The sequence below is a fragment of the Phalacrocorax carbo genome, chromosome 4 (assembly GCF_963921805.1).
Source record: "Phalacrocorax carbo chromosome 4, bPhaCar2.1, whole genome shotgun sequence".
Lineage (NCBI taxonomy): Eukaryota > Metazoa > Chordata > Aves > Suliformes > Phalacrocoracidae > Phalacrocorax > Phalacrocorax carbo.
Window position 1 is genome coordinate 48,920,744 of NC_087516.1, and position 27,753 is coordinate 48,948,496.

The window sequence follows — 27,753 nt, forward strand, 5'->3', positions numbered from 1 at the left end:
CAACTGCTTCCCCACAACCTGATAAAAGGCCTTGGCTGAGCTGACCAGGCAATAAATCAAGGGGTCAGGAATGAGTGCAAGGAGAGGAGAGATGTCAAAAAAAAAATGGTCAATCACTCTATAACACACTCTTCCCTCATCCTTGATGAAAAGTTCCTGCCAAATGTGGCATTACCTCTAATAAATACTATATAATTATTAAAAAACATGTATTTCAATTGAACTTACCTATGCTTCAATTTAAGGAGCTTTGTTTTCTAGCACAGTATCGAGGTACGTGAATGGAATAGCTGGATGGCTGATTAAAGCTAGCATTGTTTTTAAATCACTGAATTCAGAGTTAGATTTTTCTTTACCAAATTAATAAAAGCAAAGATTTTGGAATATATAATGTCTCTTGCAAAAATTTAAAAAAAAAGCTTAAGATTTGCTTGAACTCACTAGTTAATCCGACAATAGACGGCTTTAATGCACAACCATTAGTTCAACTTTCATGTTTTAAGGGCCTAAACTTCTCACCCTGTCCTACATCCCCAATGTGTTTACATAAAAGCCTGCAGGGTAGCTGAAAACCACCTAAAATATTTCCTAAATAGGTTTCCCATGATCAAATGTATTCCAGCACAGTGCAGTCTAGACTACAGCATTACATGAAACCAGCTAGTAGTGACAGGACTATGATCTTGTAACTACAGATATACAAACACACCTAGTTTTACTACTGTAAGTAGCCCCACTAACAGTATCAGTTTTAACCATAAACATGTATGAGGGATCATGAGACTAGCAGGATCTGGTAAAAGGGGTGAATTGTAAATATTACCCCACCTAATTTGTATGAGGAATTCAATGAGCTTTGAACATCTCTAAGTTCAGAATGTATGAAAATCACTTTTTAAAACACAAGTAAATCCAAATCTCAAGCTACAAATAAGATTAGTTACCTGATATGAAAGTACTCCATGAGATGAGGTATTTATAAATAATGAGCTTTCAATACTGCCTTCTTCTGTTGGCAGAAAGAGTACTCTGAAAGAAATTTTTCCCATTGCTGGAATCACCTGCAGAGACCACAAAGAAGCTTGCTTGCTCGGTACCAGTGATCACAACACCCACCATTCAGTCGCAGGGCCCAACAGACATTTCCACATGTACACCCCTATCTGTAGATCCCACTAAGCAGAACCTCAGCCCTGAGAAGTTTTATCTGTCCACAACTCTTGACTCTTACTATGGAGGACAACTAAGTCCACCCATCAACTCGCCATATTATGGCTGGAGCTTCTTGGCCAGCTAGGGCCTCGTTAGTCCGGACTCCTTTTTGCACGAGAGGTTAAATCATGCAGCACCAACAGCCTCTGCGTGCACAAAAATGCTTCCCTGCATATAGATACCTATTATGAAGTGAATCAATCCTCCCTGTGATATATAGTCAAACGAGTCAACGCTGAACTTGGGCAACACAATTAGTAACCAAATAGGTCTAACTGAAAGAACAATGACGTTTACGCCCACAATAATACCCATTCAGCCATAGTAAAAACACAAATCGGATGAAAGTATAATAAAAACCCTTTGCACATCAGCAGAGGATAAAATTCAGGCTTCATCAAACCGAGATTCTTAATGTGCGTTATATTGTTATACATCGTTAAAAAAATTCAGAGTTAAAATAATGGCCTTAGATCATAAGGCAATTATGCTCATAATTCCAATACCAAATGCATAAAACATTTCACTGCAGCTCTTTTTGAGGAATATGCAAGACCATTCAAAAGACTGAAAATTCAAGGCTATGAAATACCCACATGCCTGTGGATTACTGCATAATGCTGCACAGAGCAGAATGAGATTTAAACAGCCTCTTTAACACCGAAAAATTCTTCTCTTCTCTGGTACTGTAAAACACATTTCCTACTGTAGGTTTTAGATGTCTTCTCCCTTACCAGCCTAGGTAGAAGTGAGCAAAGAGAAAAAAAAGCTAGCAAAACAGAAAAAAAGTTTGAGGTCCTACAAAAAAGCATGAAGAGAAAACACAGAATGAACAGCTTAGGCCAAAGGAAGCACGAAGGCTTGGCACTTGGCCACTACATAGTTTCCAAAAGTACATCAACACTCACCCGGCTATGAGCAGGAGACACATGAAACTGTCTAGTAGCTGTAAACACTGAATTCACTACAACTTCTCTATCTCTGCTAGGGTTGTAGGCATGCAGCATTTTAGCTTTGGGTAACCCCAGTAATCTAAACAGGGGGGGAAAAAAAAGAGAAAGAAATTATTCACTTTATAAGCACAGGCAATGCACAAAAAAAGCCACAAACACAAATCACTCTAAAACATGTGGGTCTGCAACAATTTCCTAGTTGTAACTATTCTTTGGAAACATGCCAAACAAATTTTGCCCTTTGCTATATAAAGACAAATAAGTAACATTGGAATGAGAGGTGTACTTAGCAAAAACTCATTTGAGTCACCAGGAGTTTAAGAAAAAAACAACCCCTACAAGGCACAAAGTTTTGAATGAAAAAGCTTAAATAACCGAAGTCTTGTTTTGTCAGCTAAAGCAACAATTCTCTTAAGGCTTTTGCTTTAGCTGATACGTCCTAAACCCCAGCATTTTATATGTTCATTCTGTGCATCCTCTGAAACATTCCTTCAACTCACAAGGGGACCGTGTTTCTTTTCAGTTACTGATAGACCAAAGGCTGATTATCATTTAATAATAATTTTTAAAGTTTTCTTAGAGGAGAACTAAAAAAAAATACCAAAGGTTAAAAAACCAAAAACCTCTCCAGTATTCTACCAGTATGTTTTGCCTGAGACTTTCTGGATTTTATTTTCAGAAGTTAAAGGAAGCAACAAGCTCCCCCTCAACTAAGGAGGCAATTTTTCAAAAAAATGAACAACCAACATGAAGAATCACCTGAAATGTACCCAGAATGTGTTATGGTTCCCTATTCCCCTTTCCTCCTTCCTAGAACTACGTTGATTTTCACTTACAAATTATTGCAAGGCAAGAAACACAGTTCCAACTCGGTGGCAATTGCTATTTCTCTCTTTTTCAGATGGCATGATCTCAGCTAACGCTCTTTACCCAAATGTAGCCCAGTATAGTTGTTCCTCCCTGCTTCATTATTAATCAAAATAACAATAATGTAAGATACTCACTGCATCCCAAAATGCAGAACTGATGGGTGAAAATGCAAGGCCTTCCCATTTGGAGCCATCTTTGCTGAGAAGCTGAAAAAAAGGGAAAAGAAGCCACAATTAATATTTAGTGGGCATGATGCTACACATTGCAGGGAAGAAAGATACATTACAGGCTCTGACTATGTTCTGAACACACTCTATTTCCAAATCTTTTCATACATTCCTCTCGCCTCCATAAGACTGACCTTTTAAGAAGGTTTCCATACAACAGCACACGCTGGAAAGCTCACGCCAATAGAAGCGCGGTTTGAGAAGTATCCCATTTTAGAGGCAATGCTGGCTTGGACAACCTCCCTTCCTTGCACACACCCCCCCTCGGTCATGCTAATACACCTGTTTATGGGGCTGCGCGGTGAACTACAGAGGGAAAACAACTTAAGAGAGTCCTGGGGAATGCAAATTACGTCAGTGTGGAGCAGATCCCCAGTCTTGTCAGTCTGACATTCACACAAGCACTGGTATGAGCACATCTGAGAGCGGCAGAGGTAGAGGGGTAAATAGCAGCTTGGGCAAAAGCCGACATCAGAAGAAGTGCTTGCCTAGCTGTGGCTTTAATGCAAAAGCCAACTGGTTTCTTATATGCAAAAGACAGTAAGAAATAATGTGGAACACACACATCATCATCTTTCCTTTGCCCTAGGAAAATTCACAATAAAGATCCCATCAGTTCTAGAACATTTTTAGCTTATTTTGACATGAGTCCATGCCCTATAACAGAAATCTCAGGATATTTTCACCACTTTCTCAATTAAAACTTGTCCTCCACAAGTCCCAGCAACCACAGTGGTAAAAAACAAGCCCAGCACTTGTTCATTACATCTATGTACCCAGTGCTATGCTTTTAAAAAACTTCCGCAGAAGCAGTCTGCATGTTGCATAGCCGGAACTGGTTTAATCTTTACTGGATGATGCTAATAAGCATCCTAGCAAGGGTGAGTCTGAGAAGGGAGGGATGGACTGTGGTCTCGTAAGTTACCCAGCAGCTTTGCATAATGTGTGGTAGTACAGTTAATTGGTCCCCAATTTAAAAATGTAGTTCTGTAACATTATACCTTTAATACATTAAACTACCTACATAATTCTGTTGTTATATTCTAAACCAATATAGACATCATAATTTATTACCCAGTCAGGAAAAATCATGTTTATTATTATGAAAACCCACAACTTCTATGAAAACATTTCTCATACAAGGGAGCAAATGCCCTTGCTGCTGTAACAGGAGGAATGCAATATATCCAGGTAGCATTTCTGGGGAGCTGCTAGAAAATCATGAAAGAACAGAGGATGCAGAACAACAAAGTCTGGGTGAGCGACGGTCTCCTTCCAACCACCTTGTCTCTGCCCCAGCCAACTCTTGCTCCGTTCCTAGACACGCTGCAGAAGCCAGCACCTGCTTCCCCTTCCAAAAGTCAGCCTCAGAGACGTACCCAGAAGGGAAGCCTGAGTACTGTTGTTGTAAACACACAAATTAAAATTCCTACCACAGTAAAAGCTCCAGACATTTGGGGGAAGGCACATTTCTTAAGGGTTCTCAAATCCTTTTCTTACGTGCACACACACATATAGCAAAATAAAAGTTACGCCAGTGGTTTATGACTACAGTATCACCTTGAACCCCATCACCGCTTAAGTTTCTAGCATCTTACAGGTACTGCTGAAATAGCTTTTCCCACCAGAAAAACCTTTGCTGAGAAGGGCAAAAAGCTGAGTGCTCCTCTGTGCCAATTCATGTAATTGGCAGTGGCTCTCCAAGGCTTACTAATCTTCCTTCTGGGGAGCTCTAGCAGCATCAGCTCTTTTCCTCTCAGCCCTCGCTCTCTGCAATAGGCACCCAATGCACTGGGTGCAAATGCGGCTGTGAACACAGAACACATCTCATTCGGTTTGGGCGAACAAGGCCATGCTGTAGCACTGGTTCTTAAAAATGCACTGTATTACTGTTCAGTCAACAATCACAGCCAACCCTCTACTAGTCAGAAAACGGGAAAAGCCCTGTGAGAGCAGTAGCAGCAAGGATCCCAGGGCTGCCATCCCATTCCTTCTGGAGGAGGCAGCCTGGACCTAGGATGGCTGAAGCTAAGTCTCAGCAAACAAACTCTGCAAGCTCTGAGCTGGCTCCTGAGCACAGAGGTAATTTCAGAGCATCCCTGCACACCGCTCCCCAGCAGACCCAGGAACATGACATCCAGCTTCTGCTCTGCACCCCACAAAAGCTGCCAAATTACTCCAAGCCCCAGCCTGGCCCCAAAAGCAGAAAAGCCACATTCCTACGGTGCTGTGCTCATAACCCTGCCTGGTGGCCAGCTCCAGGGCTTCTGTACCGCTTCGCAGCAGGCCCAAAGCAGTGCCAAAAAATAACTTGAGCACTGAGTTTATTCAGCGGCAGGACTAGTGGAAAGAGAGCTCCACCACTGTTTTGGGGTTCTCTCTGCCACCAAGGGAGAAGACGGCAGGTTGGAACAGTGGGAATGGGCAGGGGATCATTCTGTCCATCACACCTGAACAACCAGGATGCATTTTAAAGCCCACTACTATAGAGAGAAAGGGACAAGCCCATCTATATTAAAAATGTAATTCTCCAATGTGTTACCGCAAGTCTCTCAACGCCAGCGGGAAGCTGGCAGAACTCCCTTCTGCATCCCCGTGCTCCAAACACAATTCAACACATTCAAATCTCCACCGGGGATCCAAAAGGGAAATAAATGTCAAAGGCAATTTTTTAAGACATTTAAAACTTGAAGTCACTCCTTAAAACAAAGCATTTACTTTCTGAATTTTTTTTTTCTTTTTTAAAGAACCTCATCTCACTAATAGATTCACTTCAAATGATACCAAAAATTTCTTTTTTGGCTGCAGATGGCATGTCCAAAAAACTACACGGGTCATTTCATGAGAACGTTACAGGCCTGAGAAAAGCACACAAATATCAGCTTAAGAATGGAAGCCTTGAAACAACAAATGTGGAGAAACAGTCCTCTTTGTAACAGAAAGAGCCAGGTTTCCAGCTACTTTTTAATTGCTTTTAAAATCAGCTAACATCACATTAAGCATGCTAACAAAGCCGACTCCGCACTCAATGGCATCTCTCTGTTTTTTCAGGCAAGATCAGTTGAACACCAACTTTTGAATGATAAATTTTGATACAGCAGGACAATTCCAACATTTCAGGGGACATTTTTAAGTACAAGTGAACAGAACTGGAGGGAAATGGGAGCAAGGAACAGAAGAGGAAAAGGAATTCCTAGCAACTACTTTACACACTTAGTAGCAATTGCCTTTGTACCAAAAAACTAGTTTGACTGGCCCCATGATCAACTTTCCAGCCTAACAATTCAACACCCTCCCTCCTCTCCATCCTCACAATGTATTTAAAACGCTGACAGCGTGAACCATCCATCTCCAGAAAGAAAGAATAAGAACAGCTGAAACATTAGGGAGGAGAGGGAGGGCTCCACGCAGTCACCCAGAGCAGGGGAAAGATGGGGGGCAGGCTCTGAGGGGAAGGAGAGGGTCAGCCTAAAAGACCCGCAGCTCCAGCTCATCACCCGGACTCACACAAAACATCCAGCAGAAAGGGGGACATCCTGAGCGTGCACACTACTGGCACCGGGGATGCTTGCCAAGGGGAAAGGTGGATGGGGAGCACACAGAGGGGCCAGAGGGGAAGCTGGGGTGAGGAAGAGGGGTGACACCAGGGGAGCAGACCAGGATGGAGGGATGCAAGAACCCTCAATCACCTGTGCAAGCAGAGAAACACATCACCCTAGAGCAGCAGGTTTGGTTTGGGCTTCTTGTTGGTTGGTTTTTTTTTTTTAAAGGAGAAGGAGCTGTAAAATCTTAAGCCCTCCACTGAGAAGCCCAAGAGGAAAAGGGCATCAGAGGAACATGTAGAAGTTCCAGACTTTTACCACATTTCCTGCTCCAGGAAAGAACATTTTTGTGTCCTGCTGATGTGGGACTAACAAAAGGGGATGCTAATACAGGGATGCTCACTACACACATGCTGAGCATGCTGTTAAATACATAGCTGAAATTGTTTTCCCTTGCTTTTTTCACTTCTGTTACTCTTTGATGTAAAAGCAGATAAACAACTAGGTCAGTATGATTTTTATATATTTATTTACAGCCCCAAACCCTAATATTTATATATCATGTATACTATACACAAACATTTGTTCCAAATAGCAAAGACACCTTTACTTCCCCCAAAGTACAACAGAAAAAAATCTTTCTTTGTAACAGTATTATTCATATCTCACTAGCTAAAAATCACAAGTACTTCTCCTAAAAATCCAAACAAAAGGCCAAATCTGCTCTGAATAAATTGCTGGGGTTTGTGTTGGTGGTGTTTGGTTGTGTGTGCCTTTTTCTTTTTTTAAATAAAACTTCAAAACTGAGTTAATTCATCTAATTATATATGCAAAGCACTCAGCAATGTGCAGAATAAGCTGCATCTGAGCAGAAGCAAAGGGAAGTTTCCTGGAAAAGTTTACCCCAGTGTCCCTTTTTCTTCTATTAGCTCCTTCAAGTCTTCCTTGTATCTTTGTTTCTTTACTTTAATGGATTACTTTAGGTTAACTTAGGATGCATGTTATCAGATGATTCAGATAGCAACATCTGCAGTTGAGAATAGTCGTAATTGCTACTTGGGACCCTTTTGTCATCCTTCCTTTTTGTTCCCTTTGTTCACAGCAGATGAAGAAAAACCAACTCAGGGAGAAAGGCATTTTATTGTCAGGTCTTTTTCTTTATGGTTGCAGGGTTTTCTTGGAAGCAGCAGGCAAAACCGACCAGATTCTTTAACACACAAGAGGTCCTTTTTGAGTTAATCCGCTTTAGGCAATACTGCTTTATTTTTCAGTATATTGATAAAATTTTATTTACATTTGGCATCTTGGCACTTCTTACATTCAGTGCAGGAATATTAATGAACCCACAGGATGAGATTTTGAGATACGAAAGCATGTATGTATCGTATGGGAAAGCACAATTCTTTATACAATAAACTGAAACAGAGAAATGAAATTAAAACCCCCTCATTTACTGACTCATTTTAGTTTCATTCCTCTAGACTATACCTGATAAACAAAAAGCAGACTAAGAGGATGAGATTCACATGTACAGAGACAGCCAAACCCAAATACTATTAATAGTTCTGATTACAGCTGAAGCAAAGAAATTATTTTGAAAAATGAAAACTGTTAACTAAGAGAAAGTTAACATCAAAAGCGAAACAGATCCCAGCAGCAGAACCAGTCTTCTGCAGAGCTGATGCAAAGCTTTGGCTTATCACATCACCTAGTCCCTCTCTTCTCTCAACCTCCTATTTAGTAAAGTCAGTTAGAGCACCAAGCAGTAGTTATGACGGTTAAACTGCAGATCCTGGAAGACAGACAGTAGCTTTAAAAAGAGGTGACAAAATTGTTTGGAAATACAAAATTAAAACTTTGGTTTAGCATCGAGGCAACTCTGCCAAAAACACAAACAGGAACATAATTAGATGATGATTTTTTGGTAACCAAACTTAATTTTTTTTCCTAGAAGCAGGAGGATTCATCAGAAGTCAGAAAATAAGTTTACCTTGCAGCAATGCATCTCACGGGCAAGCTACATGTACAGCTCCTGGAGAAGCACAGCTCCCCATGGCCTCAGCCCTGCCATGCTTGCCACCTCTACTCTGGAGACTTACAGGACTTCTCCTGAAGCCCCACACCTACATAACACTCAGATGATCAGTAACATATGAACCAGTCTGTGAATTATTTTTTTTCTTTAAGAAAAAATCCAACAGGCAAAATAACAAAAATGTGAAACACTAGAAACCTAGAAGTCAAAAAACTCCAGTATTTTTAGCACCGCACTGTTTGGGGACAAGGGGGAGGACTGACTCACTGCTTCTGAATGTTTGGGGATTGGCAACACATCCCCATCGTTAGGAACTCACATGCCTTACCAGAGAATTAGGCTGCTTGTGGAAGAAGGGTGGTCATTATTTCCTCTGAACTACACTATGTACTTCAGGGTCTGAACCCAAGACTGTGGGAACTAGGAAAGGCCAAAATGGTATCACCCAGCAAAACACATGCGTGTGTGCATGCCTGCTATTTTACATATTTTGGCTACAGGAAAATAGGGAAGAGGAGCTAAGTAAAATGGATGGAGACAATCTCTCACTCAAAACAAACCCCATGATTTATGGCCAGAGCCATGATTTAAGGGGGCAGGCAGGTCTAGCACTTTCTTCTTTTTTTTTAAACTTCTGAAGTTGGCGAAACAGCATACAGCCAAGAGCCGCTCACAAAGTTTCCATGGACTGATACGTAAAAGTTACTGAGCTAAAGAGGTAGGTAAGCCTAGCACTGCTACGTTCATTTGGCCCCTTGTGCATTGCTCTCCTCCAACAATTTGAGCAGCCTCCTCTGTTCCTCTCCTCTAGCCCTCACGTTTCCACTGCCATTAGTTGCGTTTGGGGTTACCTTCTCTCCTCTCAGTGCCTGTGCTCCCTCCTCCTATGAAATCCTGCAACGATGTTTATACAAGTCCTTTGCAGAATAGTTACCTAAGCCAACAGTGCTTAAGTTTTATTTACTACAAAACTACAACAAAATCGCAATGATCAAACTCACAGTATAGTGCTTATAAAGTCACATTTCCTCAACGGGATGTAAATGGAAGGACACAATATTTTTTTTTTTAAAAAAAGGCTTTTCTCCCTACCCTCACACCCAAACAGTCTCTTTGAAAAATGTCCAAAGAAGTTAAATGTGGACCACGATAAAAACTGAAATAAGACTCACTAAGAAATGTAGTGGAGATGATAACCAGCGAGGCACAAAGCACTATAGCAAGCGCTTTGGTTTAAAAAAAAAAAAAAAGGCTTTCTTCTCCAGATGTGCCTGTGGTTTGTATTTTAGCAGCAGCAGCACAATAAAGCGTGTTTAACAGCAGAATGGAATTATTCCCTCCCATAAATCAGTCCTCAACTTCTGAAATAACTGAAATCTGTGCTAAATTAAGAAATTAATTCACAATGACTTGAGTTCATTTTAAATTGTCTTCTGAAGCGTCTTCTTCCAAAATCCTCTAGCTACACAGATTTCAAGCAACAACCAATGCTATCTAGAGATGGTCCAGGGGGACCCTATATTTTTTTAGGCATCCTGGACAGTCTGCTTGAGTAAGGGGAAAAAAAAAAAGGCAGAAATTTTTTAAAAAAAAACAAAAGGTATATAAACCCCAGGAAAACCCCAAGCACAGACCTGGGAGAACAATAAGGGTTATCAGTGAATTAGGCACGCAAGTCAGGCACCCATGTGGCCTAAGCTGAACCTGCAACTACTTGTGGAACCAAAAAAAGGAGTCTTGTTTCAGCTAGGCTGAGAAATATCTAGGTTATTTGTCTTGGATAGTACTAGTACGGGGCCCACTAATCCAAAATGCACATCAAACATTTTCCTCTGAAGCATCTTTACCACTGCCAGCAAATCCCAAATACCCTGGTAAGCAGAACATCCACCTTCATTTTCCTTTTAACTTCGTATAATTTAACAACTGCCTGTTCATTTTGCAATATGTCATAAGGCAATCTCTAAGTACTTAAGATAATTATAACTAAAATAAAAACTTTAGCTTGCCTTTCTTTTTGTTAAGTTTCTTTACAATTGAACTTTTTTTAAGAAGTCAATCTTCCGTTAAACTGTTAAAAATCACAGAAACAACAATGTATAATTTATTTTTGTAGTTCTTCCCAAAACAAATTAAGAGTCACTTGCCTAATACAACAAACACTTCTGGCTCCATCAGGAACCTTGGCATTCTTGAAGTTTTATCTTGAATTACCAATGCTTCTAGCCCATGAGTATGTAAAATAAAAACACAGATCCCAAAGGCACACAAAGCAGCTCATGCTATTTTTTTTTCCTTTTTAAACTTCAAAGCTTTTTAGCCAAAATCACTTTTTTTGAGTAATTTCCTTACCTTGTAGTTGCCAAACCCTCAAAAAAAACCAAAACAAACCACCAAACCAAAACCCATTAAACTGCCTGCATAACCCAGGTTTGCTCTTCAGAAACTGACGCACCCTGACCTACTTTATACATGTAAATAAATGGCTGCTTTTTGAAGGATACTGCTCAACACCCAATTCAAAATCACTTCAAGAGGAGCTATGAGACCCCACACCTCTGAAAGATGTTTATCCAAGTTCCTGCCCAGAGTCTCTACACCAAAAATGAAACATTTTCAACTGGAGATGTGCTGCTTATAGCCTTTTTCAGACACTGTGAAAACATGAACTAGAGAAAGAGTGCATGGAGAAGTACCTAGAGAAAAGGCTTCCACAGTGTCAGCATGCTGCCTTCTCCAGCTGAAAGCAAAGCACTAAATGCAAGCCTTGCGTGGAAATACCATGAAATTTAAATGACCGTTCCCTACCCAGTTTTCAAAGCATTTTTCTGAAAGCAGTCAAATTTCACAGCATGGCCTTGTGAAAGGGGTAGGATTAAAAGAACCCTAAGAAAGGCAGAAGACAGACCACAAAGTCACCTGCCTTGTACCTAACGAGAGCACGCTTATTTTTACTTACTAGGTAGCAGAGTATTTCATTCCGCCCTTGCAACGGCGAAACCGTGGCAGAAGATTTTAGTGGCAAGAGCTGTTTTTTAAGCATAGTCCTGTACGAACATAATTAGGAATCTAACAAAGGAAGAGACCTATTCCAGAAGAAAAATACCGATTCTAATCACACCTGCCTCAATTAAATTAATTCCTTAAAAAACAATGAACTTGTTTTCTGTTCCAGCAGTGTCTACAGGACAATTAGCAGTACAGAAGGAAGCGATCCAAGTGAAAACAGTCCTTGCCTTTTTAATGTATCAACTGCAACTCTGATTTTACCAGTTAAAATAAAAATTCATCAAGCACACAAAATTTTACTCAAAAAAAAAACCTCCCTAGGCTGAAGAGCAATGGGCCAATTTCTGTCAATTCACCAGCAACCCTTCTTCAAGTGTTTCACTTTCACATGCTGGGGTAACGCAGTATTTCTCCGGCTCAGGGGATCCGGCTCCTGCCTTGAGAGAAGGGGGGAGGCATTGACAGGAAGCACAGTGGGGCTGCAAAGCTCACGGCAATAGGAAGTTACATTCTTGTCAAATATCATTGCACCCAACCATTTCCTTTTTCTATTTACAGCTGCAGCCAAAAATTTTCATCTTGACAGAAACCATTTTAAGTTAGAACAGTTCAGCAAAATGCATGAACGAGTTCTGCAGTAGCTGATAAGCTTGACCTGCTTAATAATTAAGAGTGATAATCTTCCTATAGCAATTAAGAGAGATAATCTTCCTACAGCAATTAGAGTGATAATCTTCCTACAGGAGCTGCCTTTTGCTGTTTCTGCATTAATGCAAGCCTTTTCATTTCTTTTTATAATGACAGCACAGGCCTGTAGCAGCTAAGGTACAGATTTGCATGGTAGGGCTAGGCTCATAGGAAACCTTTACACTGAACCTGTTAAGTACTAAAAATCCCCTCCCCGTTTTTCCCCTGAAACAGAAAAAAGAATATTAACTAAAAAGGAAACTAAGCAAATACAGAAAACTCAGACATAGAAAAAAAATTCTGCTTTTAATTTATTCCCTTTGGTCTGGACAATGCACCTAATAGCACCTGCCCTGAAAAGAAGTAATGGAAAAGTCAATAAGTTCACGTCTCCTAAAGCTGCAGACGCAATAGTAGAAAACATCAGCCTAGGCTTTGCATTTATTCTCTTTTGTGAATTTCATCCCAAATCTTGAAAAGCAAAGTATAATCTCTGAACATCAACATTTAAGCATAGTAATTTACCTACAAACATCCAATACTATTCCTTGTTTAAGCCAACATATGAAGACAGACAACCAAAATGGGTTCAGTATAGAAAATCGTATAAGTTTTCTACACAGTACTTTACCAGATAGCTTCAAATGCTACTACTATGGAAAAGCAAACACTACAATATACAGTTTAGATGCATTAGGCAGTAAATTAATTTACAAACTGGTGAGATACTGGGGAAGTCCCTTGTGAAAACTCAAATACATGTACCTCTTTCAAATTTCTTTTACCAAACACTAACTTGAGTAACGCATCAAGGCCAACTTTATCACTGCTGTTTCCGTTTTATAAGGAGAAAAACTATTGATGCTATTGATTGTCAGACTTATTAAATACTTAATTCTCTTTCTAACAGATGAAACCTCATACAAGACTTTCCGAAGCATGGGCAAACTACCCAGAATTTAAACTACATACACTGGCTTTTCTAAGAACACCTGATTTTTCATGTCATTGAATAGCATTTTCACAAGCTGTATTATGTGACTGTGAAAATACGATGCAAAGAAGAAATATAAAGAGAAGGAGACAGCTATACTTTGATTAAAGTTACTTTAAGCACATTGCTGCAGAGTGAGGCTGCGGTTGTACAGTCGTCCTACATAGAGCTGGGGAACAAAGCTGCTCTCCCACACCCCAGGGGCCGCTACCGATTCTTAAGGAGGAAAAGTTAAAGTCACTAACCAAATAACACCACCAAAAAAGTAGCTTTGGCCCAGAATCAACACCTCCATCTCACAGGAGCATCACACTCTTGTTCTTGTTTTCCAACCCTCCCAGCTGGGGTATATTATATCCTCTTTAGTGCTCCTCCAAATGTATGTGTCACTCAACAAACCTTTTGGTTCTGGTGCAGCCATAACCTACTGGATCAACACCATTTTACAGATGTGACGTGTAGTATTATTTATTAGGTGGGATGTGTATTTTCTTCAGAAAAATATGGAACTTTTTTTCTTATCAAGAACCTTTTAAAATTACTATAGTGATAAAAAAATTTGAAGACTACTTACTGTTCATTCATATTTTATTAACTGATCGCACTGTGCATTTTCATCTTCACCTATACACTTCAACAGTCCAGTTATATATACCTACTCTTAAAGTAAAAGCTTTTCTTTTCCAATTCCCCATACAAAACTCCAGTTATACTTCCAAGTACATCCCTTCCTGCGGGCAGAAAAAGAACAGGGGAACCCTCCACAGCATCAGATCATTTCCACTTTCTCACCTAAAGCCAGCAGACCCCTTCAGTGGCAGGACACCACACAGCCAGCCTGCCAGATTCCCACAGCTGCCCCTTCTGAAAAGAGCCACTCGCCTGTCCTGTGTCACTTGGCACTCTGGGTTGTGGTACGCAAAATGAAAAGACAGCTCCATGATTCAGTGCTATTAATAAAAGGAAGCACTCTCACAGTGTATTTGTGACCTACTCCTAAGTACTACTGTGTTATTTATACTTTGTTAGATTGCGTTGTTAAAGAAAAAATATGGAAAAATTTATACCAGAAAATTCAAACTGGCAAAAATTCAAAAATTTTGGCATTACCAGGATTAGTTACAACGCTTATTGTGGAAATTAGCAGATCCTTGCAAAACATCTGGGATCTGTTGAAGCCAATGCACAGCACATCCTCTGAGCCACTTCTTCTGACGTACAAAATGCTGCAACTTTCTGCTATTAAACAAAGCAGAACCATATGAAACATACCCTGTTTCAGAGGTTTATTAACCAAATGCGTACCATCAAAAAAACTTCAGGTATGTTATGGCTGGCACATTAACCACCAGAGCTCCGATTTCCAGCAAGGGGCACCTTGAGCCAACAAGTTAACATTTGTTTCCTTCAGCAGGATAGCTGGTGGGGGACGGAAGAGGAGAAAAATTAGTTTAAAAAAAAGACAGGAAGTCAGCTTTTGATTATTTTGTGTAAGTTAAAATAAGTATTTGCAATCAAGTACTATATTAAGACTCCGCCTCCCCTAGATTCTTGCATTTCCTCCTTTATTTCAAAGCTAAGAAACTAATCAGAGTTTGCCAACTTGAAATTTTCACCTGTGAAGCTAAGGGGAAAGAATCAGGAACGCCATTTTTAGTCTCTTAAGCCTCAAACCAGAGGTGTCCTTCCACTGCAAGAGAGGATGCACTTTGCTTCTGCACGCTCCACACATTAACCTATTCAATACGGATTTTCAAGCTGCCTGTGAGGGGAAAAGCTCCTTCAACAGGCCAAGGAGCTCTCTGCAGCCCAATGGTGTATTTAAACAAGCTTAGCTGTACGTCTCTCAACGCTCCTTCCTCTGCAAGATTTGCAAATAAATGTCACAGTCCCACGTGGGAACCCACCAGGACCTGCACAAACTGCTGCTGAAGCCAGTGGGGCTTCTCATGAGCAGAGGGGCAGCTGGGGTGGGCCTAGGCGCAGCACCGGCGTGGAGCGCTTCGCCCCTTCTCACGAGCAGAAGTACAGACCCACCTGCAACCTAAGTGCAAGCTTGGCAAGTGCATTCAACCTCTGAATAGGCCCCGTCGTTTCACTCCACGGCACCATTTTACACTAAAAAAGGAGCTACAAGGCTTTGTAAGGCAGTTCTCTGAGTGCTTCAAAATGGAGGACACGGCTTTTCGCAGGAGTATGGCAAAAAGACAGAGGGAATAAGGAAGCGCATGGTGCTGCCCCAAACGACAGCGAGCAGTAGGTAACACGTGGATTTGCAGCTCCCACAGGATCACATTTTCAACACCTCATCTTACCTCTCCACAGCCTGCAACATTTCAGCAGACAGAGGGAAAAATTAAAAATGATGCAAGTGTTCAAACCAAGTGTCGTTATCCCCAATCCAGTGCTCATGCCCGGCGGGACCTAACCTCCAAGCCAGACCTTGCAACAAAGCTACAACAAACATGGTGCAGCTTGCACTTCTCCAAGTCCCACATGAGCTTCCTCAGTTTGGGAACAAAAGCGAAGGTCTTCATCTTAAAATCTGGAAGTGTACGCTCTTTATGGCTCTGCACTGCACTGCCCTTCCCTCCCCCCTGCACAGCAAACATTTCAGTAATTATTGCAAGAACAAACCATCCACCAAAATGCAGCCCACCGCTTCAACGACCAGAACGCATTAACAATTGTATTTATTTACAAGGAGAAAAAAAAAATTCCACACAAGAGTGAAAGCATGGGGACTGGGGCAGGGGGAGTGTTTGTTTTAAAGCGACTACCCACATCTGCAGGATCAGCCACATTATCCCAGCAACACTGGGAATGCTCACAAAGGCCAGAAATGCCCCCTTTTCAAAAGGGCAGTTTAAATGCTGCAGAAACTGGGTCAGCAACGGGCCATAGAAATACCTAAGCAGGCAGCAGGCACCTCGTGGGTTGTAGGCAGCAGGCTTGCTGCAAAGGACTCGAATAAAAGACAGAACACACCAAGACAGAAATCAGACAATAGCTATTGAAGAAAGGCAGTTAATATCAACAAAGCACATAAAGCACGGGTCAAGGAGTCGGTCAAGTACAGGCCCTTCAACTCCCTACCCTCCTCCAGTTGCCAGGAATTAAGATTTAGACACAAACCAGCGATGCACATGGCACACAGCACTAGCATGCAGGCACAGAAACTAAGCAGGCATGTTAAATCCAGAAAGTGATATGGAACTGCAAAACTTATTCTACAGTGTTACGCGGCTGCTCACTTCTGAGGACAGTGGAGTGCTCCTTGTTCCAGTCTCATTAGAAAAAAAAAACCCACAACACACAACCCAGGAATTACATGATTTATGTTTATATATGATTAGCATATTAATCATCTCTGTGTTCAGGTCTTCACCGTTTGTACATTTATTGATGTGTTTATTGCAGAGACCTTAATTTTAAAATGCCAACCCACAGCTTCAGTAGATAGGACAATGTAATTCAGCACAAAAAACATGTACATAGGCAAAATGTAAGAGGTGACCTACAATGCCACTAGTGAGGTCTGACTTGCTGACTGCTTTGCACCCTGTGTAATAGCTGACATTAAACCAGCGTGCAGTGGACTGCTGCACACCTCTGCCAGCCAGAGTAGGGAGACTTGATTCCGTTTTGCATGGACCCTTAAAACCATCTCACATAAACAGAGGTAGTGGTTACACAAGGTGCAAGCAGTTATGAATCAGTCACTCCCTCCTTTCTCTCACTTCACTTCCCATTTGCTATTGTGTATCCTTCCTTTCATCATTAGATTGCAATCTGCTGCTGTCCCTTAACAGTTTTGCCTATCACTTGAAATACGCACACTTTCATTTTTCCCTTCCTACCAGTACCTTTGTTCACTTCGCCTTTCTTTCCATGGGCACCTTTTTTACTTTCCTTCTCTTCACAATCTTTAGTCATTTTTCCTCTTCTTACCATACTTGCCCCCTGCCTCTCTGGCAGTTACACCCCATCCTTCCCCCACTGCCAAATTCTAGCCCAGACAGGTCCAGCATCACATCTGAGCTGTTTCCGGCACCAAGTCAGGCAAGATGTCTCACCAGCTGCCCAGCCTCTCTCTCCCCAGCCAGGCAACCATGTGTGGATGGCAGCATCCTGTTTTGGTAGGGTTTTGCCTTAACCAACACGCTGCTCTGAGTTTCAGTACGAGGCAGCAGGCTGAAGACGAGCGCCCTGCGCACCGAAGCAGACAGGAGGCATATGAAGCAGCTCACCCAGGCTTGGACCGCTCACCGAGAAAGGTTTGGTGGTTGCACAGGTGCCGTTTGCTTCTGCAGCAGAAAGTCCTGCGGTACCCAAGGTGCAGACTGCCAGCCACAGCCTCTGCCCAGAACAACACGGACTGAGGTCAGGCATCTCCAGTCTCTGAATTTATATGAAAACCTGAGCAGAGAGGGCAGGTCAGGCTCATTGTGCAAGTCAGAAATGCTGGGGGGTTGAAAAAATTACTGCAGCTTCACCTGCCGTCTTGCTCTCTGCGGCAAGGGGAAGATGCACACGACAGGGGAAGCAGTGGAGGCAGGAAAGCTTGGGGGGACGTGAGCACTCCTTCACCCTGGGCTCCAAAATTAGGAGACTTGTCGTTCCCCCTCCCTCTGACAGACTCCTCCTGAGGGTAATTCAAAGCACCTAAATTAAACTCTTTGACAGTCCTCTGGTGAAACCTCTTTCTCTCTTGCTGCAGAAGGAGCTGGAGGTGACCAGCCATCCAACATCTAAAGCTCTGTCCCAAAATTACTCCTCTACCACTGCCCAGGTGCCCAGGGAGGGAGATTCCCCATAGACAACACCACGTTCTGGTGGTGGGGATGGATCTTGCCTGTTACTGAGGGCCACCTCCAGGTCATGGGGCAGGTGAACCTTGCCTGGCTGCTGTCCTTAAAGCTCTTCTGTTGTCTTGAAACACATATTTTATCATTATTGGTGCAATCTGACCACCCCCATACCCTCTACATTGACCTGCTTTCAAGCAACAGATGGGAAATGCATGGATGCCACGATGGCACTGTAAGTATATGGGATACCACACAATGCTGTGGTTATGGGGCAACAATACTGCAAAATAGTCTTGTGGCCTCAGTAACACTACTGGCTTTCCCACTTACATGCTGCCTTGCTGCCACCTCCTTCCCCTCAGATGCACAGCCCCTCGGGCTCTGGCTCCCCCACCAGGGAGTGGGACCAGGCTGATGCATCCACGCGGTTTGCAGCAGCCTCTCCAGAGAGCGCTGTGCTGGGGCAAGAATCTGATGAGCCCAGAGGGGACGAAAAGGGGAAAAAACAGCACTCAGTGCAACCTTGCAGTGTAGTTTGTTGCGAGATGAACACCGCCAGGTACCCAGCCAGACAGCGGGCACTTAATGAGGGGAAAGAAAACCATCCCTCTGCCTCCCATGTTCTGCAGCAACTCCCACTGACTGTCTGCCCAAAGGTTTAATATCAAGACACCTGTGTAACCATGACAGTATCTGTTAATACCAACAGCATCTCTACTCAGAAATGTGTGGGATTTGCGCCTAGTGCACGGTGCAGGAGCTGACCTGCTACAGCATTACGCCAGCTGAGAGCTGGTGACCAGTGCCCAGAGGGTACCGAAAGCATGGTTGTCCAGCCCTGTGGGTGATGACAGTCACTTGCCAATATCTTTGGTAGAGTCCTAAGGTAAAAACACAAACCTTTTATATTTCAGACGTTTCTAATAATCCTTGTTAGACTGTTCTGCTTTTCAAGTGGAAAGAACACAACTTCACACACTAATTCCTTCATTATCTCCTGCAAAGGCAACCAGATCTTTCAGGATGACATCTAGTATGTACAACTCTGAAATCTCATGCAATGTACATCTTCATACCCTAAGCAGTGCCTCAGCAGCAGCAGTCACGAAAGCATAATTACTTTAGACTTTAAAATTACAGCTTTTATTTTCCACCAAATGTAACCAACTTTTTTTTTTAATGAATCACTGCAATTTATCCTCAAAGAAAATAGAACTACTGTATTATCAGATAATTCAGTAAAATTCAACCAGCCTTTTATCCTAAAACTCTCTCAGGATTCAGCTTGGCTGTGCAACAACTGCCAACACGACAAGGTACATGAAGGTGGGTTTCAAACCAAGTGAAAAGTACCCATTGACCCCCCCAGTCTGTAACAGATGAGTAATTAAGAGCTTTTACATATTCCCACCAAGAAAAGCCTTAAGAATACGGTATACTTTGCTCTGGTGCTCTGACACAGAGCAGCAAGGATGTCTGAGCGCCTTAAAAAAAGGGGCATGTGCATTTTCAATTGCTTGTGAAAACTGCACCTCTCATCCAAGCGCACTACAGCAACAGAGTTAAAAGACAGCACAATATACAGGAACTTCAAGACCTTGGAAACCATACAAAGGATCCTCCTCGCAAATAATACAAAAACAAGCATGCATCTGTTTTTTCTCTCTCCAGTGCTAAACACATCACACAGACTCCTGGCCCGGAGTCAAAGAAGTCTCCAAAGTCCCTCTTTGTTCCAAGTGTATTCCCAACAGCAGCACAACATGCTGCTCCAACAAACGTGGACTCGTGTCCTAAATGCCAGGAGATGGCATTCAAACATATACACATGTATTCATATGGCCAAATTTCAGTTTGATACATGACAGCCGAACCCATTTCTGTTCTCACTGATAAGAAACAAACACCTACAGCTGGAGGACTGCAAAGAGCTGCCTGATCCCACCAAACCCACGTGCTGTCCATGGAGGAATTCTGGGGAGCGCTCACAGGGGAAGGAGCCCCAGCAGGAAGCAGGATGCCAGGTGGCCTTTTTTGGAGGGGCAGCGGTGCTTAATTTTGATAACCAGAAATCACAGAAATAATTGCAGCAGCTTCACAGGAAAGGTCAAGACCTCAGTACGCCAACAAACTTTAAAAAAATTTAACTATTAACATTTGGATCCACTACTTGCCAAACACTGTCAGCTCTGAAAGAAGTGTGGAGGGGTTGATGGCAGCAGTGCTCAAAGCCAGTCTCTAGAGCTTCCAGAAATCTGACAGTCTGTGTAACAACCTTGGTTTGGACCCTCTCTTAGGACCCGCAAAAGCTTTTCATGCATATACCCACCACATGGGTGACCAGAAGCCCTCCAGTAAATCAAATCAGGAGGGGAAACAGGGCATTAAGAACACAGCAGCATTCAGGGGGCACAAGAGAACAAAGAACAGCACAACAAGAGAGATTATTAACTTTCCACTAGATCAGGTACCAGCATTCACACATGACTAAAAAAAGCTGGGAAATTCCCACTCAGGAGATAAATATATCTGTGCTACCAACAAGGCAGATAGTAGCAGAAATTAAGATAAGCAGATTAAAAACTGGTCAGTTATGTACTTTGTAAAGCTGAGACTGCCTATTTAATTCAAAGTTAACTTTTTCTTTGAGACAGAGGTGCTGAGATACTTGCAACAGAATTATGCTGCAGTGTCTCAAAGAATATAACCAGGTCCCAGAGAGAACCATTAAAACAATGAACAGCAATTTAAAAAACTGGAAATCTATATAATGATTTATATATGAAATAGTGAGAACGTATGTCAGAACAATTTTGACTTAAGGTCACTTTTTCTTCATACATATCATTCAGGTTTCTGAAAGTTTTCCCAGGCATTTTGAATTGTGTCCAACTATCATTCTATTAATATACAAGTATCTCCAAAGGCCAGAGCAGTTTCAAACCTTAGGACTGCAACGGAATTGAGGTCATCTTTTATAATGCAAGCTCAGCTACATCACTACAAGTGTCACCATCCCATCATCCAAAAGAACAGTTTCTAGGCTTAAAAAAAAAAAAAGCGAGCTTTCTGCATTTCTCGTGTTTCCTCAAGGAGCATGCTGTTGCTAACAAAACATTTTAACACAACTTTTTCTCACTCAAAGCCCAACTTCTAACTGAAACACAACAAAACCATGAACCAGAGACCACACAGCCCATGCTTTCAACAGCGCTGAACATTATACACTGTCTTAACTTTCTCCTTTTTACTTCTAAGTCCTTACAGCTTCTTCATGTGTATTCACAAAGTTTTGAAGTATAAGTAGGTTTTTATCAGGCAATACCAAAAAGCACTATTTTGCACTTCAAATTTCTTAATTTTGACATCTGTGGAGTTCTGGTATCCAGGTAGGTGTGATGGTAAACCACTGACTACAGCTCACTAGGTACTGCAACAGACAAGAAGCTATCAGAAGATGAGAACATCACCAAAAACAAGGAGAGCTACTTCCCACCCTCCTCTTAGAAAGCTTTTTCCCTTCTCTCTCCTTTCCCTCATAATTCTGAGCAAAAAAAACCTTCTTTCAAGTGATTGTTTTTCATTGAGAAATTCCTGTGGTTAAAACTTATATAAAGTCCACTTGTTCTACAGAAAGCAAGGTCTGTTTCGCACACACACATATAAAAAATATCCTGAGTTGTTCTTGTCTAATTATATTTCCATTGCACTTTCTAAAAGTTACCAAGACATACATGCACACACAAAAAGAAATGCAGCTTTATTTGTACACCACTTCGGGGGCAGGAGGTGGAGAGGAAGATAAGGTGACTATTAACACAGCTAGCTTTGCCCTCTATTTTCCTTATCTCAGGTGGCAGCCTGGACATAACACAGAATGGTGGACCCAACAGGACAAGCAGACACCCAAATTATTCACACCAACCACGTGTTTCTCCTAGGCGGTTAGCTTATTCGATTAAAGCAAACTCTTCTACAAATATAAAGTAAATATCTGCTGTAAGTACTCAGAACTCTGCAAGCGAGTTAATACACGCTGTTATCCCATGCAAGGGTAATATCTGATATGCTTTTCCTCCCCCTGAAAAGGACAGGGCTATTTTGTCCCAAGGAAGAGAGGAGCTGGTCATTCTACAATAACCACCACAAAGAAAAAGTCTCTTCCCAAAGAAGCTACTCTAGAAAGTGGATACAAAAAAATATTTAAGACAATGTAACTACGATGTTTTTTAAAACTTAAGGCTTGAATTTATAAGCAAGACTGAACTGAAAGTGGTACAGATGAGCTATTTGCTTTGTTTTCCTGTCCATGTTTTTACTTACATTACTATGGCAGATGCCAGAATTACTGAAAAGGCTCCTTTGCCGACCTGCCTACAAGTCGCCCACTCGGAGTCACTGCCAGGGCGGGAGGGCAGCTTTCCCAGAGCACACCTCCTAGTCAAATAAATATAAGTGAGGCATTATAAGCTAGGTTTGCGTTACCTTTGAGTCTCTAGGAAGATTGGAAGCAGGTAACAACATTGCCTATAACACTTTATTACACTGCATCAGATAGATTTCAGGTAACTTTATACTCGGCTTATAAAAATCAAGCCAGCGTGCTGGGGTTAATGATTCAGAAGTAGACTGTCTGCAAACTCCTGAAAGTGAGCAAGCTGTTTCGTTTTTTCTTCTATTTTGTCACAATTTGCCAATCTGCAACAGCAGAAAAACTATGAAGCTAAATCCTTACAGGGTGTCCAGATTGCTGACATTGGTCTATTACTCCAGATGTCTATCGTTTAACTACATAATGGTAAAATTAAAATTACTGCAAATTAAGCCCTCTTAAGGGCAACTAAGAAGCAGCTATTAGGGAAGTAAAAATAATTTATTAATAATAAATGTATGGATATAAAGCTACATCTTTTGTGGCCCACTGCCCACAAGTCAGAAGGATTAACCTGAGATTAACACACATCTGAAATTCATTATTAGTGTATTAAAATGTAGAAGTAGGAGCATGAGAAGAGAGTTCCTGTTCTGAACTACTTATATTACAGAAGCAGCACGTATGGGCTACGGGGATATTAAGTTTACAACGATTAGGACAAGGACAAACATGCCACAGCAGCTGTTTGCTTTTGCTTTTCTTGGTGGTTTTTTTTTTTTCCTCTTCTCTAAACATATAAAATGTGTCCTAACACCCCCTTATTCAAAACAAGGCAGGTTAAATTTAAGAAGAAAAATGGCATGTTCCAGAGCGGACTTGCAGAGCACTGGCAGCATGCAGCTGCTTGGCATTAAGAGCTGACCCTCCCCATGTGTTTGCTGAATGACTGTACCAACAGCCTGCGCCACCACGAGATCTGTCTCTGCTCCTGTATAGCTTGCCAGCCAGTACTGAATCAAACACAGACTGGGAAATAAGACACCGTATGCCCTTGCGCCACCCGCTCAGATCAGAACTGCCCTAACTCTGAAGACCATGCATTCTGGGTGGACTCGGTCCCAAAGGACAGGCTACAGCAGTTTACCAAGAGCCTGAAAAAAGTTAAAACCATGTACAACAAACAAATGATGTACGTGTGTGTGCACTTGCCTTCAAATTTCCATACAGTGGCAGGGTGCATAATTCGCCACACCATCCACCCAAAATCCATCACCTGCCTCCACAGCTATCCATCACGCTGATGCAAATGCTTTACCCTCCTCCTACCCAGCAGCCACTGATTTGATAAGGCATTACTCCCGACATACGACAAAATTCTCTCCCCTCAGCCCCACGCTTTTGGGGCCTAACCTGCTCATCTATCTTGCCAACAGCGAGCAGAGCGGCAGATTTGGCTGGGCTCCTCCCACACTGTGGTAAATAAGGGAGCAGAGAGTCAGCCTTGGCAGGAGTACCACCATGCAACCACCCACCCGAACAGCAGGCTAGAAGGCAGGTGGAAGAAGAGAGGGGACAGAAAGACTGAGAAAGAGCAGGAAGACTCCACGAGGTCCAGACCAGAGCCACGCTGGGACCCGGGGCAGGCCCCACTGGGAGTGGCTTGGGAGGAATGTAACAGAGATGCCCTCCTGCAGGTGAGCTGCGATGCCCGCACAGCTCCGGTGTCAGGTCCAGCACCCATCCAGCACAGTGGGAGGACAAGGGAACACTTTCATGCTCATTTTCATGCTCATTTTCAGCTGACGCTGCCACAGGGAAACTGAGCAGAGAATGATCACAGCTAAATGTTAACTGTCAAAAATAACACAAAGAAGTGCTTTTAATCCAGAGGTGTTTTCTGATACAGCTTGCAGGGCCGCACAAGGCAGGAGACAGTACTGGGGAAATGGAGAGGGCAAGACAGCCTCCTCTTCCTCTTGCAGTACAGAAACTACAACCGCTTCAAGCACAGCCTAGACAGAAAGTAAAAAAAAAGAAGAGATGCCATAAAAAGGTACGCAAGAGATCTGCAGAAGAGACAGAAAGCTCAGAAAGTGGGAAAGAAAAAGTGAAGAAATTAACAGAAGAACAGAAAGAGATACAGGACACCAGAATGTAAAGCTCAGATTATTTGTCCTTTTAAAACAGGTCACTACACGTGAGAAAGTTTACTCCACTAGCGCATATCTACAAATACAGCTTCTTCACATACACTAATGCCTGGGCAAACAATAACCTCGCAGCCCCAGCTGGGAGGAGACTCTCACTGCCTGCTATTTTTACCAGGATAGAAACTGGGGTAAAGACAGCTTGTGTGGCTTTTCAAGGCAGTGTGAGCCATATGAAAGCGCAAGTGCCAATTCTCAATTACCACACCAATTTTGCCTTCATTTCTCAAAGTCAAATTGTCACCCATAGATGAGAAAGTCCATTTTAGATCAGCATAGAAGCCAACATGCAGATCAGACAGTCACTGATCTGACCATGAGCGTCTTTTCAGCCCAAGAGGGCTCACAACAGCAAGAGAAATTCATACATACCAGCAGGGTTTAGTCAATGCAAGCGGACAAGATTTTGACAATGAGCTACAGGATATCAAAGAGTAATTAAATCTGGCCATGCATCACCTTTAAAATATTTCAGTTAAGGTCAGTTAGGTCAATTCTGTCCTATGCCGAGAACAGACATTTGACAGCTCTTTGAAAAAATGGAGCAGGACTGTCTCGTTTGCCATTAACTCCAGATCCTAAAAAGCCATGGCATTAGCTCCTCCGTCTGGTGTGAAACACAGTACAGCTGGCCTAGGCTGCTGCTCTCATTTCAGAAATGTCTGAAAGCACCTTAGAAACAAAAAAAATAAATGGATAGCTAACTCATTTGCTAGCACACAGCACTGTCATACAGTGTCTCAGGGAAAAAAAGAAAAAACCACAAAACAAAACAGGTTTTTTACTCCATGTATCAGCAGACAAGCAACACAATTTTGCAAAAGGACTAATATTTTGGAAGAAGCAGTGCACACGAGGTCACAGATGTCCCTAACAGCATTTAATACAAAGTTCAGCAAGGCAAAGTTCATCAGTGAATGAATTACAACACATAAAATAGAGATGAATGATTAAAGCAGCAGGAGTTCAGCCTGGCACGCTGGGCTAGGCCTGGCAAGAAGTGTTAGAAAGGAGAGGAAGAGTAGTACTGATAGGTTGTTTCGGAAGGACCTGTTTCTTCCTCTACAACAGATCCCCCAAACTTTGCTGACCTTCTAGCGATTTTCTTCAGTAAGATTTTTTTTATTCTAGCTTCACATTATTCTCTGTGTTCCCTGCAGGTGTTTCCTTTGGGATTTTCACCCAAGCGTTAACAGGTAGGTGTGTACATCTCATTTCCACTCCTTTACTTCTAAGGATTATATAAAGTAAGTTTCATTTCTTCAGGCATCCAATAGAACTTAAGATTAGTAGTCCCTTGGTGATTTGGTGAAAATGTAAGTAGGATACAACAGCAGTGACTTATCAATTAAAAAGTTAACCAATATCGAAGCAGTTTTTGATGCAACCCAGTAAAAACACCCATTCTGTTCATACTGTAGAAATGTGTTACTTTATGCAAGTGCATTAATGGTGAGTAAAAAGCTTTTTTCCAAGAAATGCAACTTTTTTCTTTGTTAATACATACACAGATTTGTGCTTCTTTCGCAAAAGAATTTTAAGAGCTATTAAAAACTTAATAAAAGCAAGTCTGTTATTACGAGTTAGGAGCAAGCGTATATCCTAGAAAAAGCCTTCATCTAATTTTTCAACTACTTTCGGGGATAAGTTTAATGACAATCTAAATGATTAGTGGTACTCAATACAAGCTTAGTTTGAAAATATTGTTTTACAATGGTTCCTTTCAAACAGTTTAAGCACTCACTGACACTCTCAAAACTACTTTTCAGCTTCTCATTTTGAAGCATTCTCAATGGATACTCAGTTTGACTTTATTAAAGATGTTTAAAAAGTAAACATAACATAAAACAGTGTTTTTAATATTCAGATGTTTCTTCTGGCACAAAAAATAAATTTTTATTATTTTCAGTAAGAAAAAGCAGAAGGGGAGGGAAATTCTGGTTGATCGTAACCTATTTTTCAGTCTTTCTTTTCCTGGCTTAGCCACTACCCAAACTAGGTATCCAGTACACTAGCGTACCACTAGTCCCATGCCATTACTTTCCAAGAACGGGACTGTCAGAAATTATGGCACTGAGACCACAGATGAGTCACCTCTGAAGTGTCTTAAGAGTCCATCCACAGTGCCAGACGCATCTGGGCCTCTTGACTGGAGATGAGATGAAGCTGTAGCCAGTGAGAAATTGCTACATACAACCTCACAATGGGAAGCAAGCTCATTCTCACCAGCCGCTCTGGATTCTTCCTGAGGCAAATGTTATAACTACATCTCTTAAGTATCCGCTAAATCCCTGAGTAATTTTGCAGTCGGTGCACCTTAACTGCTTCATTGTCTCTCAGGCAACTAGTAAGCTACTCCCTTGCTACCTTTACCTTCCAATTTCTCTTCCACACCTGGAGCACTATTTCACAGACACAGCAAAAGTCACAGGATTAGGAGTAATCCCACTTGGCCATCAGGAGAGGTCAAAGTGCCCGGCACCAGCTGTCACTCCTGGGGCTGCACTATCACCCCAGCAGGAACCCACTGGGACCTGATACCATCTGCTGCCCCAAGCAGCTCCAGTCCACAGGGTCAAATGCTCTCCCAGGGATCAAAAGCAAAGGTCCAGCAGAAATGCTTGACTGAGCTAACTGCATCACACTTACAATTTTCCTAGCAGTTGATACCTATCCACTCAAAGCAAAACATGCCCTGTCACAGGTAAAGGCTGGAAAATGTCCTCTTACTTGCTAATTACAAACCACACTCTTAGTATTTTATGGCTTTCCTTTCTCATGGACTACTAATGCCCATCACATATTAAGAGTATGTGATCCAAACCTTGAGT

General features: G+C 42.0%; 1 protein-coding gene across 7 annotated transcripts in view; it reads right to left on the reverse strand.

The window, feature by feature from the left end:
- TMEM131L (transmembrane 131 like) overlaps positions 1 to 27,753 on the reverse strand; it is an 83,393-nt gene that overhangs the window by 44,410 nt on the left and 11,230 nt on the right. For all 7 annotated transcript variants that reach the window (XR_010372686.1, XM_064449845.1, XM_064449840.1 and 4 more), the window contains 3 exons: positions 3,170 to 3,241; positions 2,121 to 2,244; positions 945 to 1,061 (listed from right to left, as the gene is read on the reverse strand). Coding sequence is in view for 6 of the 7 variants with exons in the window: in XM_064449845.1 (XP_064305915.1) it covers positions 945 to 1,061; positions 2,121 to 2,244; positions 3,170 to 3,241 (313 nt within the window). In the remaining variant the exon portion in view is untranslated. The remainder of the gene's footprint in view (positions 1 to 944; positions 1,062 to 2,120; positions 2,245 to 3,169; positions 3,242 to 27,753) is intronic.